The following is an 18,251-nucleotide window of genomic DNA, read 5'->3' as shown; positions in this document are numbered from 1 at the left end:
TACGTCAAAAAAATTAATGAGTCGCAGATAATAAAAGTCGCCGGAAAAGATAAAAAAAAAAAAGCGACCGCAAATTTGAGAAGAATTTGAATTCCCACATCCCAAAACTCTTGCCTATATCACCATTCAATATTTCTTGGCAGCACTAGGAGCATCGTTAATGCCCGTTTGTATTTGAACACCTCATTGTTGATAATAGGAAAAAAAAAGACAAAATTAAAAAAGATCAACATCAAGTTTATTTTATTGAAATAATAAAATAGAATAATAGAATCACAAAATTTGTTTTATATATAACATTCAAGAATAGAGAGAAAATAAAGGGAGCATAGTTTAACCGTTCAATTTCATCATATATTATTATTATTATTTTATTATTAAAAAATATATTTTTCCAAATTTTAATTGGACTCCTATTCTTTAGTGGACGACTCCCCAAAAATTTCTTCCTCAAATTATGGGTGGTTACATGATTATGTTTTAAAATTATTTTATTTCCATCTTATTCCTCTCGACGAAAGAAGAATGAAGTCTATGTTTTCGACACGGATTAAAGCACTGGATAGACTATCAACGGTGTGATCTTTTTAATTGATTTCTAAATTTGATTGCTATAGCTGGAGGCCGTATGTAATCTTTAAATTCTATCTAACAATTATTAATGTACATATCTTCGTCATGAATGAAAAAAAGAAAAAGCAAGATCAAATTTATTTTATTGAACAACTAAGAGAAAACATCGAGAGGAAACATGTAACATAATAGTAGAGCAACAAGGTTACAATAATACATAACACATATTAATAGTACAGCAAAATATATAACATGAACTGGTTGGTGGAACATCATCATTTCTTGAGGAAATCTTGGAACCATTTTAGTGAGCTTTTTGGAATTCTCTTCAACTGGTTCTTGTAATCAATGTATGTGAGACCAAAGCGCACTGTAAATCCACTTCCCCATTCAAAGTTGTCCAATAATGACCATGCAAAATACCCTTTTACCCTTACACCAGCCCTGTAATATTTTTGAAAAACAGAAAATCATTAAAATTTTGCGACCAAACTATAATAGGGTAAAACTTACCGCCTGCCTGTTAAGTAAATTTTTGTTTGTGGGTATGGATATTGTTCGGGTGAATCGACATTTTCACATTATCACAAAAAAATTTGATAAAATATAAAAAAATATCAACATAATATCACTAATATAGACATAATTTTAATAAACTTATTTTAAAAAGTGTGAAATGTTTGTTTGATTTTATCGATATTTTCATAAAATTGAAGTGAAGGGCACCAAGAGTGCTTCTGTATAGAAAGGGATCACTCATGGGCTCTCCATCAGAAATTGACAAGTGTTTGCCCAATACAGTGGGGGAGGGGGCTGGCTTTAAGTCCTCCATATCCAGGCGACGCAACACGTCATCTATGTATTTTGCCTGAGTTAAAAGAACTCCGGAAGGGAGATGAGTGACCTGGAGGCCAAGAAAATAACTGAGCAAGCCAAGATCTTTCAACGCAAACGTTTTATCTAGTGTGGCAACAAGACTGTCTATGAGAGCAACATTATTTCCAGTGACAATGACATCATCGACATAGACCAGAAGGAGGATGATGGATGGACCGCGGTGATATATGAACAAGGATGTGCCTGATCTACTATTGGTGAAGCCCCAAGAAAGCAAGGCAGATTTAAGAGTGACATTCCAAGCTCGAGGAGCTTGTTTGAGGCCATAAAGTGCTTTATGTAGTTTGCAGATATAATTCGGATATCTGGGATCGACATATCCTGGAGGTTGAGACATATAGACATCTTCATCTAACTTGCCGTTGAGAAAGGCATTGTTGAAGTCAAGTTGTCGTAGTTTCCAGCCTCGAGATACAGCTAATGACAGAACAACTCGGATAGTGGAGGCTTTGACCACAGGACTGAAGGTTTCAAAAAAGTCAATACCGGGACTTTGATGAAAGCCTTTGGCCACCAACCGTGCCTTGTGGCGTTGAATCGAGCCATCAAAATTGCGTTTGATGCGGAAAACCCATTTACACCCAACTACATTGACTGAACCAGTAGGAGGGACGAGGGTCCAAGTCTGATTTTGCATAAGAGCCAAATCCATCGTTGATTTCCAGATAGGAGTAGCAAGAGCAACCTTAACAGTTGTGGGTTCTGTTACCGACCAATCAGTGGGAGTGGAGGATAGGAGCACCTTGGGCTTGAATATTCCAGCTTTCCCTCTTGTAATCATAGGGTGGATAGACTGAAATGGTGGGGGAGGCTGAGGTGCGATAGAGCTTTTAACCGCTGAGGTAGTTTCCGGTGCAGGAATAGAGAGAGAAGGTAAAGGGGACGAGGTTGGTATATTTAGGTCAGATGCTTCAGGTGTGGGTAGTGGAGATAGAGGGAAAGATGGTGGATTGGAGGGGGTGGAGAACGCATGTTAGTCAGCTGAAATCATACTAGGGAGCTGGTGGGATGAGCTAGAAATAGAAGATGTGTCAATTGGTAAAGGTTCATGGCTTAGGGGACTGTTTATGGGGAATTCTAGATTATTAGGTCGTGATTGAGGAGGTGAGGTTGGAGAGGTTGTTGGGGCCTGGGATCTAGGAGGCTGAGAGTTATGGGTGATAGGCAAATTTGGTGGGCATGGGTGAGGGGTGTTGGATGGTGGGTGAGTAGCAGGTTCAAGAGTAGGCAGGCTACCGAACCACGTGTGTAGGTTTGGAGCAGCGGTGGAATGAGATAAAGCATTGTCAGACACAGTGGATTGTTGAAGGCCAAATCCAGAAGCAAATGGATAATCATCTACATTGAATTGAACATGTCGTGAGATGAAGACTCTTCCTGATGAGCTGAGACATTTATGACTCTTATGAGCTGGACTTGGACCAAGATAAACACACTTGTTAGTTCGAAATTGAAACTTATGAGTATGGTAAGGGCGTAAAAAGGGATAGCATGCACACCCAAATATTCTCAACTCGGAGACGTTAAGACTTCGTTGTATCAATAACTCCATTGGAGACTTACCATTAAGCAGAGGGGAAGGAAGACCATTGATTAATAAGGTTGATGTCAGGAAGGCCTCCCACCAAAAACTTAGAGGCATGGAAGCTTGAGCGAGCAAAGTGAGACCGGTCTCAACAATATGACGATGTTTACGCTCAGCTCGACCATTTTGCGCAGAAGTGTACGGGCACGAAAATCTGGATTGTATCCCCAACTGATGGCATAACTGATGGACACGTTTATATTCTCCTCCATTGTCAGACTGTAACATTTTAATATGGCTGCCAAATTGAGTCTTGATCATAGTAGTAAAATGATTAAATGCTGAAAGTGCGTCACTCTTTAACTTCAAAGGATAAATCCATACAAATCGGCTATAGTCATCAAGAAAATGAACATAGTATCTATACCCATCAGATGACATAACAGGTGCAGGTCCCCATAGATCAGTATGCACTAACATGAATGGAGCAGTAGCTTGTGAACTAGATAGAGGGAAAGGCAGACCATGAGATTTACCATATTTGCATGCTTCACAAAAGTTGACATTATCATGAACTTTCAAGGGCAGATTACAACGTTTAATTAAACTTCTAAAAACTTGAGAAGACGGATGTCCAAGTCGACGATGCCAAACGTCCTTGGACACCACAACATTTATACTACTGGATGATTTGGGAAGAGACACAGAACAAATAGTTTTATTAGCAGCCAACTCCAAGCCACAGTCAACTGGAATCGAAGTACTCCCAATGACTACTACAACAGTATTGAGGCGGTAAAGTCCATCCTTAAGAGCCCCTTTCAGCACCACCTTGCCCGAACGTATATCCTTTACAAGACAAGAATCAGCATGAAATTCAAGGTATACGTTATTGTCTTTAGCGAGTTTAGATACGCTAACTAGATTTTTAGCTATGTTAGGTACGCACAACACATTTTCAAGCATGATCAACCCACCGTCAGAAACTAAACAGGATTTGCCAACATGAGATATTTTTAATTTATCGCCATTACCTACTGTAACTCTTTCCATACCTCCATATTCAGTAGGTTGAACCATACTATTGTAGTCGGCGGTGACATGATTTGAAGCACCACTATCCACATACCAATTCGGGTCTATCACTATTTCTGGATTGGCCAAAAAAGGATTGTTATTTTGGGTTGCTGTGAAGGCATAAGATGTACCTTGTCCAGAGTTGTTGTTAACCCCCTGGTTAGAGTCGCCATTGAAGTTTTTACCCTGGCTTTGTGTATTGTTCCTGTACTCCTTATCAAATGGATGGTAGCACGTTAGTGCTGAATGTCCATGTTTACCACACACCTGACAAATTTGCCGACTATTGTTGTTGTTCCACCGTCCTCTACCTCGATTTCGACCACCCCCCCGATTGTTGTTGAATGGTGGCCGAGAGTTTTGATTTTGACGTTGGTTTCCACCACTTACACTTCTGCTACTATTAGCCATATTCACAGAAACAGGAGTTGTTAAAAGATACTGTATTTTTATGAGAATTCTGAAGTTCTAACATCTTCTCAAATACCAACAATTCGGCTTGAATTTCAGGCCACGAAATGCCTCGTTTTCCTTGGATCGTTGCTACCACAGGATTATACTCTTCATCTAATCCCAGCAGAACTTGAGAAATCAAAGATCGAGTGGGTACGAGGCTTCCAGCTTGACCCAAATTGTCTGCATGAGACTTCATAACATGCAAAAAATCAGTCATTTTAAGAGAACCTTTTCGAGTTTGTTGAAATACCTGACGGAGATAATCATCTTCCGCCTGAGACTGTACTCCAAAGAGTTCTTGTATGGCAGCCCATAAATCACAAGCATTTTCGTACCCCATCACCTGTGTTGCAACTTCTGGAGTCATAGAGTTGTACAACCAACCAAGAAGTAACTGGTCGGTAGTTACCCATGACTCATATAGTGGATTGACGGCTGCTTCTGTTGCTATAGAGGAACTCGATGGTGCAGATATGTTCGTTTGGCTTGTTTCCATATTACCAATCGACTGTTGCACAAACATAGGCGGGCATGGGTGCTCGCCGGAGAGGTGTATCTCTAGTTTGTAACTTCGTAATATGGGTAAGGCTAGGTTTTTCCACAACAAGTAATTGGTTCTATCTAGCTTTATTGTGGTGATTTGGTTAAGCAATTGATTGAGTGGTGGGCTGCTAAAGGTGGGGTGGGTAGAGGTGTTGGAGGAGGCGTTGGCCATTACAGCTCTTATACCAAGTTAGAATTTCACAAGAGGAAGTTTCACACAGAAGGTATGATGTTTATATTTCACTCTATTATGATGGCACTCAAAGGCTCTATTTATACAAAAGTATATCCTAAGTTTAGAAGAAAAAGAATCTAAACTTTAACAAAAATATTGTAACAAAAATGCACAATAATAGATATTCTTGTTTTGACTATGACGTGGTGTGTGGCTTCAACTTCCTTGCTGAAGTTACGTTAACAATCTTGATATATAAAATTTTGTTTACCCCACAAACTATCATATGTAAAATCATTTCTGAAGACTTTATGATAAAATTAGATGTCTATAGAAGAGGATCTTTTGTTTAGTAACTTACTCGATTGATTTGTGAAGATAATGAAGATGATCTTTAAAGTAATTGACTCTATCCGTATCGTTAATTAGTTTATCAACTTGAGGACTATCAAAGTCGAGGTATCCTGCAAAATGTACAATTTAATTAATAAATATGGCAATTAATTATAGTCACATTTTCTTTTCTTGATATAAAAAGGAGATTATATTTGAATACCATTTTCTGTGATATAGATATTTGGATTTTTATAGTTGTTTTTTGTGTATAACAATATTTCTTTCAATCCTTGTGGATAAACTGCAAGCCAAGATGATTCGTTCACCTGAAACCATATTGTAATTAGAACATTGTTCGATGGCATCAATTATTTAATTTAGATTTTAAAAGGCATGACCAAACAAAAATAATCAAATATATAATTGAGAAATACATATTATATTATATTGTCAAAATTTGATTACCCTTGGACCAATCGGGACACCGTCACGTTCACCTGCATAATCCCAAAAAAAAATTATACAAAGTACATCTAATTAGAGATAATATGAAAACTAGTACTTATTTGTATGGATAAAAGTATGCTTGGGTGTCATTAAATTACTTTTGTAAAAAGATCTTTTCTATTATATTATTATTTTTAAATTTTCTGGAATCGATACCACGTGGGATTGATTGAATCCAAGATCTCATGGTAGCTGATACTATGAGGTCCAAAACCTTTGCCACTACAATTTTCAGTTATATTAAAAAAATTTCAATACTACGTTACGACCAAATAATCAAACATCAATTTATTATTATTATTATTTTTGCTTTAGTCTCCCATATTTAACTGAATTTTTCAGTTGAGTAGTTTAAAAAGTTTCAATCAAATTGGCCGATGATAAGCTTTGCAAGTACGGTACTTGATAAAAACTTAGACAAGAAGTTAGAAATTTCTACAAACTTTTTAGAATTTTGGAAGAATTAGAATTTTTTTTCCTCTTTTAAGTGACCTATCTCTTTCCCTAAATCTATAGTATCATACCATATAAACAACTTATCATCATCAACCAATTTTAACTTCGTCAAAACGAGCATAGCTCAGTGGTAATTGACATATGTCTCAAATCAAGAGGTCGTGAGTTTGAATCCCCTCTCCGACATTTAAAAAAGAAAACCCAATCTTAACCTCCACCCACGAGAATGATATTGAAAAATCTTAAAATACGAGGACTCAAATTAAAACTTAAATGGTTAGAAAATAGTACTTTTGGGACATTAAAGAAAAGAATGACTAATTTAAGTGCTTACTTGTAATATTTACAGCCATATCAGTCAGGTAGTTGGGTGGAGTAGATGGGGTAGAATTGGAAGTGTCTATTGCATAAGTAGCTGTGTAGTAGTTGATACCAAGAAAATCGTACGATCCTGTGATCAAAATGCTTTCTTCCTTTGTGAATTTGGGCAATCTATCCTCTACGCGGGTTCTCATAACGAGTGGATAATCTCCATACACGAGTGGATGCACGAACCTATCATTTTAGTTGAATTATGTTCAGATTTGACTAATTTAATTAATATAAAGTTTTTGAAATTTTAATGTAGTAATTAGTCATAAATTTTGACATGTGAATTAAATAATTCACTTACCAACCATAATTGAAATCAAGAATTCGACTTGCAGCTTCTCTGTCTTCCCGAGTATTTGAATATGGGACAAACCAAGTGGTCCCTAGTGTGATGCCAATCTCACCTTTTTGTGCTTTCTGCAAATCCAATATTATAACATTGGTTGGTTGAAAATTGATGAAAGAAATAAATTTAGTCTAATTAGATTTTGTGGTTAATATTGATGATAAATATAGCATCGAAGCAAGGTTTTGGGTTCGAACCCCATGCTAGTCACAGTGTTGTTCAACCCAAGCAACGAATCCTAATTACAAGGACTATTAAACCTTATTAAACTATAAATGAATTTAAAAGCTTAAACTGATAGTTTAAGTAAATTTAATTCTACCGTAACACACACGTCATTGATTCTGGAAAAAAGATTTCCAAAATCTCTAGGTGGGTAGTTAAATTACAAGTTTAGAATTCTAATATTAGACACAAAATTCATGTTTAACAAGATCCGATATCGTTGATCATTTGTGGAGGGAAAGGTAGAAATATATTAAATAAAGATATTAATTCATTAGCCTAACATTCAACAAATATAAGTTGTTCTAGTTATTAGTTAGAGAGAGATTTAAACCTGGTATTTGGTCTTGTAAACATGGACCGCATTAGCGTGAGCAAGATTTAAGTTGTGACCGACAATATATGGTTCAGTTCCAGAATCCCCACCAGTACAATTACGATTCATCCATTTTGAACATCTGCCTGGGGCATGTGTTCCTATTACGTAACCCTGTATGGTGATGGTGCTTTGTTCGTTCAAAGTGATCCAACGTTTGACTCTATCTCCAAACTCCTTGAAGCAAAGGTCAGCATAGTCTCGAAAATCATTTCTGTAATTGAAATTTACAATTATTTCATTTTGTTGCAAACATTTTTTTTTTGTGTGGAAATTTATAGTAAATCTTCTGACAAGTGTTTGTTTCTTCAAAAAAAAAAAAAAAAAAAAATATATATATATATATATATATATATATATATATATATATATTGTCTATGGGCAATTTATTTTTTCTTTGACACCTTTTAAAAATAAGACAAATATTTAATATTAAAAACATATTTATAGAACTATTTATTTTTAAATTTTGCTAAAATTTTAGATTAATTTTTAAGTAGTTTAAAGAGTTGATCCGCAAACAAATAAATTATTAATAAGCATCCGGTTCTTTTTTAAAGCATGAAAAACTAAAGACAATAGTTATTACAAACTTAATATTAATTCAATTTTGATATCTTCATGGACTATTTTCAAATAGAACAATTTAAGAAAATCGGTTTTTGTTTTACTTTATTTTAAGTAAGAATAGAAGAACAGTTTAAGAAGTGAATTTTATATACATCGCGACAATAATAACAACTATAGTTGTAAAAATAGACGAGAATTCCTAAATAATAGTAAATCACTTATTTTACATATTTATTTTTTACACTATTTTATTTAAATGTCTCAAACGAAACCGTGCTATCAAACGGGGCCTAATTTACTTACATAATTTGACGATCCATGAAACCTTGATATCGATCTTGTAAGGCTTGGGGAACATCCCAATGGAAAAGTGTCACGTAGGGTTGGATGCCTACAAATCCAAATCACAAGGTTTGATTGATAATATATAATCATAATTACCCATATGACATATTTAATTACCAATTAATGAATAAAATGAATCTAAATGTTAGAATAATACCAACCATTTGCAAGCAACTCATTGATGAGGTTGTTGTAGTACTCAATTCCTTCTTTGTTTACACCACCACTAAGACTTCCCTCTGCATTAATAAGAACAAAAAGTATATTATAAAATGTTGGAAAATTAAAATAAAGTAGTAGATTATGATTGTTAACATAAAGTTTGGTTTTTAAAAATATGTTTCTTTCCAGTTTCAAGGCGTATATTAGTGGTTAGAAAAAAAAAAAAACATCATGTCAATAATCGCAAAAGTAAATTATATCTACTCGTCCCTTTTAAGATCACAGGTTCAAATTTTCCTACCTTAGATTTGTTGTATTAAAAGAGACGAAAACTCATAATTATCAAATATATATTGTGACTATTTAATTTCTTACTTGGCAAAATTCTAGCCCATGAGATTGAGAATCTGTAAGCATCAAAGCCTGTTTGGTTCATAATCGCAACGTCTTCCTACATTTAAACGAAAAACTAATCAAAATTTCTCAAAGAAATTGAACTTAGCTGGATGATTAGAACATCTGCCTCTTGTTTTAAAATTGAAGATTCAAATTCTTACTCCTATATTTATGCTATATTTAAAAAAAGAACAATATTTTGGGCTAGGTGCAAAATTAGCAAATCATATTGGCCCGTAAAAATAATTGCAAAAATAACAAAAGTACTTGCGTCAAGCCTGATAATATACTATATACTAGTATCATGGATTCACCAGAATCCTTAATTCAGTAACTCAAGGGCTTATTTGAAAATGATTTTATGTAATAAGTGATTTTAGCGAAAGAAATTTAAATGATAATTGAATTCTATGAAAGTTATTTTTATATAGTTATTTCAAGGCTTAGTTACACACTTTTTCAAGTGGTTTTCAATGATTAGTATTTAAAGTTTAAAGAGATAATTTAATCAAAGTTTGAAAGAGAGAAAAGTTAGAGAGAAAAAAAAATGTTAGAAAGAGAAATAAACTTAGAAAATAGATGGGAACTAAAAATTTAGAGAGAGATTAAAAAAATTTTACAGAAAAAATTTGGAGAGAATAAATAAAATGAAAATGAGATAAAATAGAAAGGCAAATTTGAAATTTAAAACCGACTCAAACTAGTTCAATAACTTATAAAATCTATAATTAATTCTCACTAATATTATTATTATCTCATTATTGTATGCAACATCCAAAGGCATCATTTATTATTCCAATCTTTAAAATAAACATGACACCAAACATTGTTTTTAGTATAACATAAATTCTTTAACTACCTCTGGATTAACTAAGTCATAATTGAGACATATTTTTTAATCCAATCTACAAATTAATTAAATGCTTCATCCTCTTATGATTTATCAATAATATCGCACTCACCTTGTAGCGGTGGTATGAATCAACGGCTATATCTCCGTTACTGCGATCGACAATTCTCTCTACAATTTAACAAATAAAATCGGATTACTTTTTATTTTTTCATCTACCACGACCATTATAGCATAATTATTCAAACACAATAGAGAGAGAGAGAATTTAGAGACCTGGGTATTGATGAGTATAGTTATCCCAAATATTTGGTCCTTTCCCTTGCTCAAAAGCAGCACCTTCATACTTTAAAAAACAACAAAACAATGTCAAAGCCAAAGCCAAAGTTCATTCACTGATCTTTACTTTGTTTCGAATTTGGGTTTATAAAACGAACATTATGGACTTTTCCCCACCTGATAAGACGAAGATGCTGGACCAAAAACGAAGCCTTTCGGGAAGCTTTTTCGCTTGATAGTGTTAATCGATTTGCTTGGTGTGTTGGGGGCAGCCTCTGCCTCTGCAACTACAAAGACAAGAAGAAGCACCAAGCTAAAAAAGAAGACAACATTACAATATTTGGAAGCCATCACAATTTGGGGTTTTGTTTGGGTACTCAAACTTGCACTCCCAAGCTGGCATTATATAGAGATAGATAAGAAGGAAGGAACTACCTCAGGGCCAACGTGCGTTATTGGACTTCAAATCTCAACCATTATTATATTATACTGCAGAGATAAACTAGCTAGCTTACCAATTGCAACTGACGTGGGATTCGAACCGAGGAAGGAGATATACCTATTCGGCCACAAGCCATACACCTTCATCCGCCAGTGGTAATTGTTTTGTGATATTCTGTAACATGTCTTTGTTGATTATAATTTTTTTAGAAGGGTGCCTTTGATTAATGATCTGAAAACAGACGTATTAAAGTAGAGTTGTATTCTATGTTTTCATATTTGTATTGAGTAGCAGATTTTAACATTGAATCTCAATTTAAAAAAATGTTAAAGATGTTTTGTAATATATTTGTATACCATTGTGGGATACCAACTAAATATTTAGTTCAATATAAAATATTGTTAATTAATTTATTAACATAAAATGTTAAAATTTTTACAATTATTATTTTAGAATATAATATAATATATAATATATTAAATTTTACATGTTTATTCTTAATGAACAAGTTTCATATTCTTCAAGGACTTTCATTGTTTAAAAAAAAAAAGGAAGAGTGGGTTTCCTTTTCTTCTACCGCACCAAAGAACGTACAACAACTTTAAATATATTTAAAGTAGGTCCACTAGAACGTGGGAAATTCAAAAGGATGACAATTATCTTATTCGATCATGAACAAGGGTCTAAAAAAGATTCCATCTTCGAGGGAGAGAGTGGAACACATATATAACCTTCTTGGCCTATAATATTTACAAGAATAAGATTAGGTTTATACATGAAATAACATATTTATCAAATTTTTATCTTTTCAAATATAATTCTACAATTTCAGGTAGTTTCAGATTCAAAATTCAAAATTTATACTATTTGGATCACATAATTTAAAAACAGATCAACCAAATACATATTCACTGAATTCTGCAATCAAAACAAACCTTAAAATTTTCAGAGGGGAGGATCAATTTTCTTCATAAGGTAGGCCATGTAATTCTCTGTCTTGTTGTGATTTGAAAGTTATTGAGAAAAGCAAAAGGTGAAGTGAAGGATAAATTCTAAGCGACACGCGTCCCCGCTCTACAGGGTCATGGATTCTACGTTATCTATAATTAGCTTTCTAAGGAGAAAAAAAAAGTAAATAAAAAAGATAATAAATAAATAATTTTGAGCATTGTCTTTTTTTCTTAATAAAAATATATATACATATTTATTTGATGGGAATTATATGGTCCACGGTGGCCTCACCAAATTGCTTAAAGCATATCGATGGCCCCTCTCTTTTTCTTATCCCAAAAAAGTAAAAGTAAAAATAAATGATTTATTCTCGTTATAGGAATTAAATTAGTAATCTAACATTTATTCCTTTTAAAAAATAAATGGAGAAATAAATGTTGGTACGAATTAATAATGTGGATTAAGATTTAAAAGAATGTTAAAATACTATCTTGATCATGTAGTTTCAGTATTGTTTCCATTTTAATTTTGTGCTTTCAAAATATTTATTTTGGTCATTGTATCTTTTAACTTTAGTTCATTTCAGTCTATGTACTTTGAAAATATTCATTTTTGTTCATTTACTTAAAAGGTATCATTTTAATCCCTCTTTACAATTTTTTAACATAAATTTTACCTAATGGAAATTTTTTAGTATAAAGTAATATTTACATTTTAAGAAATGTTGATTGTACCGAAATGAACACTTTTAAAGTACAGATCCCAAAATGAACCAAAGTTGAAATTATAGGGACCAAAGTATTATGTTAACCTAAATTATTTATTATGGGATTAAATTAGTAATTTAACATTAATTCCTCTTAAAAAATAAATGGAGAAATTTATACGTGGGAATGGTTGGTACGAATTAATAATATGGATAAAGATTTGGTGGAGAAATTGAAGTTATCAGAAACTTTTTATTTTTTTATTTTAATTTTTTTAGGTTTCATATTTCTTGAATTAACAATATGGTCCATTCATATTTCTTGATCAAAGTGTCCAAAAACATCATAGTCACAATCGCCAGCCTCTAACCCCTTTTTTTAATAGCCCAAAAATCTCATGAATCCCGATTTTCATTGCATCTCAAATGAATAATTAACAATAATAATAATTAACACTTTGTAATATATTTATTAAGTTTTTTTTTCTTCCTATGATGCATGACGAAACTTACCTTTCCATAAGGTAAAAATAAATCTTTGAATTTCGAAAAAAATAAACTTTTCACAATCTCTATCTGGCCTCGTGAGCATAGAAGATCGAAAAATTGATCCGATCTGTTTGGGGGTTGAAAATCGTATTGCCACGTGGAAGACAGAAAAAAGTCCAACTTTGGAGGTCTTCTCTTTGTTGGCCGACCTGAAGTGGTCGACCTAAAGATCTTCCTTTTGGGCAGACCTAAACTGGCCGACCTAAAGAGCTCCACTAAGGGCCGACCTGAAGAGCTCCACTGAGGGCCGGCCTGAAGAGCTCCCCTAAGGGCCGGCCTGAAGGCCTTGCCTGATGGTCGACCTGAAGAGCTCCCCTGAGGGCCGACCTGAAGGTCTTGCCTAATGGCCGACTTGAAGGTCTTGCCTAATGGCCGACCTGAGGCCTTCCTAAAGGCCGATCTGAAGGTCTTTCCTGAAAATCATTCAAGGGAGGAACGACCTTCCATACTTAGTCAAATTCCAGATGATAGAGTATGAACTGGAATAGCTACTCCCGACAGGCCAACCTTAGTCCTGACATGCTCAACCGCTGTTCGGATTCCTTGTCAGGTACTTCAGCCGATAAATAGGGCACTTCACTCTTCAGTCAGGTATGGTATTCTAGCTCGGCCTTCATACTAAGATCGAACTCAAAACTGACTTGAGCGTCGGAGTGTTTGTTCCCTTGTGTAGGTCTTACCTCGCCAAGTGGTATTTCAGCTCATTCTTGACACTTTAGCTCATCCCAGTCAGCCGACCTTGACCCTTTGAGCTGGTCATCCCTTTCCAAGAATATCCAAGCTCTTCATGCGGTCATACCTGGAGCAGGTCATGCTCTTCCCGCGGTCATACCTGAAAAGCAGGTCATGCTCTCTCGACGGTTATACCTGGAGTAGGTCGAGCTCTTCCCTATGGCCGACCTTGACCAGGTCATATCCCGTCACATTTTTTACATAAACATTTGGCACCATTTGTGGGGAAGGACATTTTAAGTCATTTCTACCAAACAAAGTTGTATGCACGAAACAATTCAATATCTGCATCTCAACTGGGATCTCCGAGATGTTCTCAAGGACCGAGCTAGGCGATCAACGTGTAAACGATGGTAGCTCAACATCGCCAAGAGGAAGAGTTTTACTCAACTCATTCCTGCCTAGAGGAAGAGCTCCATTTCAGCTCATCCCCGCCAAGAGGAAGAGCTTCATTTCAGCTCATTCCCGCCTAGAGGAAGAGCGCTTCATCTTAGCTCATCCCTGCAAGAGAAAGAGCTGCGATCATCATAACTCAACCTCGCCAAGAGGAAGAGCTTGATCTAAGCTCATTCCCGCCGAGAGGAAGAGCTACATCTCAGCTCATCCCGACAAGAGGAAGAGCTCTATCTCAGCTCATACCCAATTAGAGGAAGAGCTACCATCAGATAATTCAACCTCGCCAAGAGGAAGAGTTTTATCTCAGCTCATTCCTACCTAGAGGAAGAGCTTCATTTCAGCTCATCCTCGCCAAGTGGAAAAGCTTAATCTCAGCTCATCCTCGACAAGAGAAAGAGCGGCATCATCATAACTCAACCTCGCCAAGATGAAGATCTCGATCTCAACTCATTCCCACCTAGAGGAAAAGCTTCATCTTAGCTCATACTTCACCTAGAGGAAGAGATCCATTTTAGCTCATTCTTGCCTAGAGGAAGAGCTTCATCTCAGCTCATCCTCAACAAGAGAAGAGCTGTCATCATCATAACTCAACCTCGCCAAGAGGAAGAGCTCCATCTCAACTCATCCCGGTTAAAAGAAGAGCTACCATCAGATAGCTCAGCCTTGCCAAGAGAAATAGTTTCGTCTCAGCTCATCCCGGTTAGAAGAAGAGCTGCCATCAGATAACTCAACCTCGCCAAGAGGAAGAGTTTCATCTCAGCTCATCCCTGCCTTGTGGAAGAGCTTCATCTCAGCTCATCTCCGGCAAGAGAAAAAGCTGCTATCATCATAACTCAATCTTACCAAGAGGAAGAGTTTCATCTCAGCTCATCCCTACCTTGAGGAAGAGCTTCATCTCAGCTCATACTCGGTAAGAGAAAGAGCCACTATCATTATAACTCAATCTCGCCAAGAGGAAGAGTTTTCATCTCAGTTCATCCAGGTTAGAGGAAGAGTTGCTATCAGATAACTCAACCTCGCCAAGAGGAAGAGTTCCGTTTCAGCTCATCTCAGTTAGAGGAAGAGTTGCTATTAGATAACTCAACCTCGCCAAGAGGAAGAGTTTCATCTCAGCTCATCCCCGCCTTGTGGAAGAGCTTCATCTCAGCTCATCTCCGGCAAGAGAAAGAGCTGCTATCATCATAACTCAATCTTACCAAGAGGAAGAGTTTCATCTTAGCTCATCCCTGCCTTGAGGAAGAGCTTCATCTCAGCTCATACTCGGTAAGAGAAAGAGCCACTATCATTATAACTCAATCTCGCCAAGAGGAAGAGTTTTCATCTCAGTTCATCCAGGTTAGAGGAAGAGTTGCTATTAGATAACTCAACCTCGCCAAGAGGAAGAGTTCCGTTTCAGCTCATTTCAGTTAGAGGAAGAGCTGTTATTAGATAACTCAACCTCGCCAAGAGGAAGAGTTTCATCTCAGCTCATCCCCGCCTTGTGGAAGAGCTTCATCTCAGCCTATCCCGACAAGAGAAAAAGTTGTTATCATCATAACCCAATCTAGCTAAGAGGAAGAGTTTCATCTCAGCTCATCCCGCCTAAAGGAAGAGCTTCATATCAGATAACTCAACCTCGTCAAGAGGAAGAGTTTTATTGTTGCAGAAAATGCTTACCGCAAGTGTACGGGTCAAGTTTTAATAAAAGTGGTAAGTCAAATACCGATATCGTCCTCTCGATTGAGTTTCTAGATGACTCAAGCACTAGAGATACAATCGCTCAATTTTATTTAGAGAATCAAAATCAAATTGGAGAATATAATCAAAGGAAATAAACATGCAATAAAAAAGATAAAAACAATGGGGAGAAAGGTCATAGGGAATTGATTTCACCTATTGAATCTATGAACCAACTACTTAATTAATCAAGATTGAACGAATTATTAATTCTATAGGCCAAGAACTCTCAAATCTCAACTTCCTCTCCTGAGCGCAAGCTAATTCTTCTTACGAATTATGAAACCAATATCCCTATCTAGTTTTTATAACAAGTAAAAGCTTTATTGAACAAGTCTTTTAACGACCTCTAAAGAACTTTTAAATCTCCTTATCTTAAAACCCCTTTAGTTATGCATCCCATTTCTAACTCTAAACCACCTCTCCCGAGCGTAAGATTTCAAGTCTAAAATCAATCAATCTATGACCAGTAGATTCAAAGCATTAAGCATAGAGAAGCATAAATACAACATTCATAAACATTCAACCAAGAAAACTAAAAAATCAATGCATAAAGTTCAATGGCTACATCAATACCTAAGATGAGAGGTTTAGCTTCTCATATTCAATGGAAAACAATAAAATCACAATGAAAAGTCCATAAAAAATCTAGAAAAATCAAGAGAAAGAAGAAGAAACTATGTTTGGTGTGTCAATCGTCCGTCCCCGAAGCGACCTCCACGATCCCGAGCCTTGAAAATCGCTTTCCTAAGCTCTTCAATGGTCTCCTTGCCCTCCAAATTGGCCAAAAAGGCAAACTACCAAAAAACCTCTCCCAAACTCCTTTTTCTCGGCGGCTGCACAACCCTATTTTTATAAAAAGATGTCGCGGCAGCGCCACGACGCTACACACAGGGCCATGGCACTACACAATTCACAAAACGCGAAATTTAAACTTCGGAGCGCCGCGGCGCTTTATACTAGCGCCGTGGCGCTATCTTCTCGGGTTTTTTGCTTCAAATCTTGTTGTTATTTCATCTTGGTCACTTTGATTCCGATTTTTCTCTCATTTTGACCCAAATAAGTCTCGTTTCCTCTCGGTACTTTATTACTGCAAAATATATCTTATGTGCTTAAATTTGTCATGAAGAAACAAAAACTAACAAATAATTTCAATAAAAATCTCATGAAATGTAGCTCACAAAGTGTGCTATCATTTATCTCAGCTCATCCCCGCCTTGTGGAAGAGCTTCATCTCAGCTCATCCCCGGCAAGAGAAAGAGCTGCTATCATCATAGCTCAACCTCGGCTCATCCCCGCTAGAGGAAGAGTTTCATATCAGATAACTCAACTTCGCCAAGAGAAAGAGCAGCCATCAGGCAACTCATCCTCATCCAAAGGAAGAATTTCGATCGTTTGATCATATTTCATCCATCATGGCAGATCCAACTTAGGGGCTGCCGACCTACATTCCAATGGGGGCCAAGTACTCCCACATGGCATAAGTGCCAAGGTACAATTCAAAACCAAATTCAAGCCTCTAAACTTACGAGTTCGAGGTGCAATGTAATTCGACAAGAAAAAATTCAAACCTCTAAACTTAAGAGTTCGAGGTGCGATGTAATTTGATGAAAGAAAATTCAAATCTCTAAACTTACGAGTTCGAGGTGTGATGTAATTTGATAAGAAAAAATTCAAACCTCTAAACTTACGAGTCCGAGGTGCGATGTACGAAAAATTACGACAAGTTCAAAATGACAAAGATGAGATTGAATTCACCCCATACAAAGTATGCAGGTCCTACTCCAACCCTAAGCGCCAAGCTTAGACTGAGCTTCTCAGCTCTTACTTCAAACTCCTAAGCATCCAACTTCGGTCAAGCTTCTTCAAATACCAAGCTTAATCAACATGACAAGTCTAAGATGAGTTTCTCAAAGTTGGCTCAGATCATGACTATAACACTGTGTTCGATGTCCGACCTATTATATGTTGTTCCATGTCCGATGTGTGATCTACTTCAATCTTGAAAGACGGAAGTCACCATTTAGGCAAATTTTCAAACCTAGTAAAAACTTCTCTGTCAGGTCAGGTAAGACTCGGACCAGCCAGAGAGGGGGCCAATGTTTGGGGGTTGAAAATCGTATTGCCACGTGGAGGACAGAAAAAGATCCAACTTTGGAGGTCTTCCCTTTGTTGGCCAACCTGAAGTGGCTGACCTAAAGACCTTCCTTTTGGTGGCTGACCTGAAGTGGCCGACCTAAAGAGCTCCACTAAGGGCTGACCTGAAGAGCTCCCTTAACGGCCGACCTGAAGG

General features: G+C 36.2%; 1 protein-coding gene across 7 annotated transcripts; it reads right to left on the bottom strand.

Annotated features, from left to right (window-relative positions):
• Positions 1-683: 683 nt before the first annotated feature.
• On the bottom strand, positions 684-11,133 carry LOC111021408 (cyanogenic beta-glucosidase-like). Of its 7 annotated transcripts, none has more exons than XR_015791424.1 (16): positions 10,982-11,132; positions 10,644-10,753; positions 10,464-10,533; positions 10,300-10,358; positions 9,317-9,392; positions 8,941-9,018; positions 8,738-8,825; positions 7,823-8,078; positions 7,219-7,334; positions 6,880-7,100; positions 6,048-6,079; positions 5,803-5,908; positions 5,608-5,710; positions 4,204-4,718; positions 4,051-4,112; positions 3,505-3,844 (listed from the first exon to the last, which is right to left on the bottom strand). XR_015791424.1 is itself a non-coding variant. In XM_088125048.1 (14 exons), exons 1-14 carry the CDS (start codon positions 11,052-11,054, stop codon positions 849-851), a joined length of 1,557 nt encoding a protein of 518 aa, XP_087981174.1. In that variant the 5' UTR covers positions 11,055-11,131; the 3' UTR covers positions 684-848. The 7 variants fall into 7 exon arrangements, 2 of the variants coding, with proteins under 2 accessions (XP_087981174.1, XP_087981175.1); XR_015791423.1 differs by having other exon boundaries at positions 4,051-4,472; positions 4,564-4,718; XR_015791421.1 differs by lacking the exons at positions 3,505-3,844; positions 4,051-4,112; positions 4,204-4,718 and adding exons at positions 2,669-2,808; positions 3,034-3,274 and having other exon boundaries at positions 10,982-11,133.
• Between the last annotated feature and the right edge of the window lie 7,118 nt (positions 11,134-18,251).

The sequence above is a fragment of the Momordica charantia genome (assembly GCF_013281855.1).
Source record: "Momordica charantia cultivar OHB3-1 chromosome 6 unlocalized genomic scaffold, Mcharantia_2.0 BLBB01000006.1, whole genome shotgun sequence".
NCBI lineage: Eukaryota > Viridiplantae > Streptophyta > Magnoliopsida > Cucurbitales > Cucurbitaceae > Momordica > Momordica charantia.
Note: the sequence above shows the minus strand (reverse complement) of the source record. Positions and strands in the feature narration are given on the sequence as shown.

What these genes read in the sequence shown, in the direction of transcription:
- LOC111021408 (XM_088125048.1), bottom strand. Translation starts at nt 11,054, where the DNA reads ATGAAGGTGTATGGCTTGTGGCCGAATAGGTATATCTCCTTCCTCGGT. An exon ending in ATGGGCTAGAATTTTGCCAA is followed by an intron (nt 9,019 to 9,316) that starts GTAAGAAATTAA and finishes TTATTAATGCAG; the next exon opens with AGGGAAGTCTTAGTGGTGGT. An exon ending in TATGGCTGTAAATATTACAA is followed by an intron (nt 6,080 to 6,879) that starts GTAAGCACTTAA and finishes GGGATTATGCAG; the next exon opens with GTGAACGTGACGGTGTCCCG.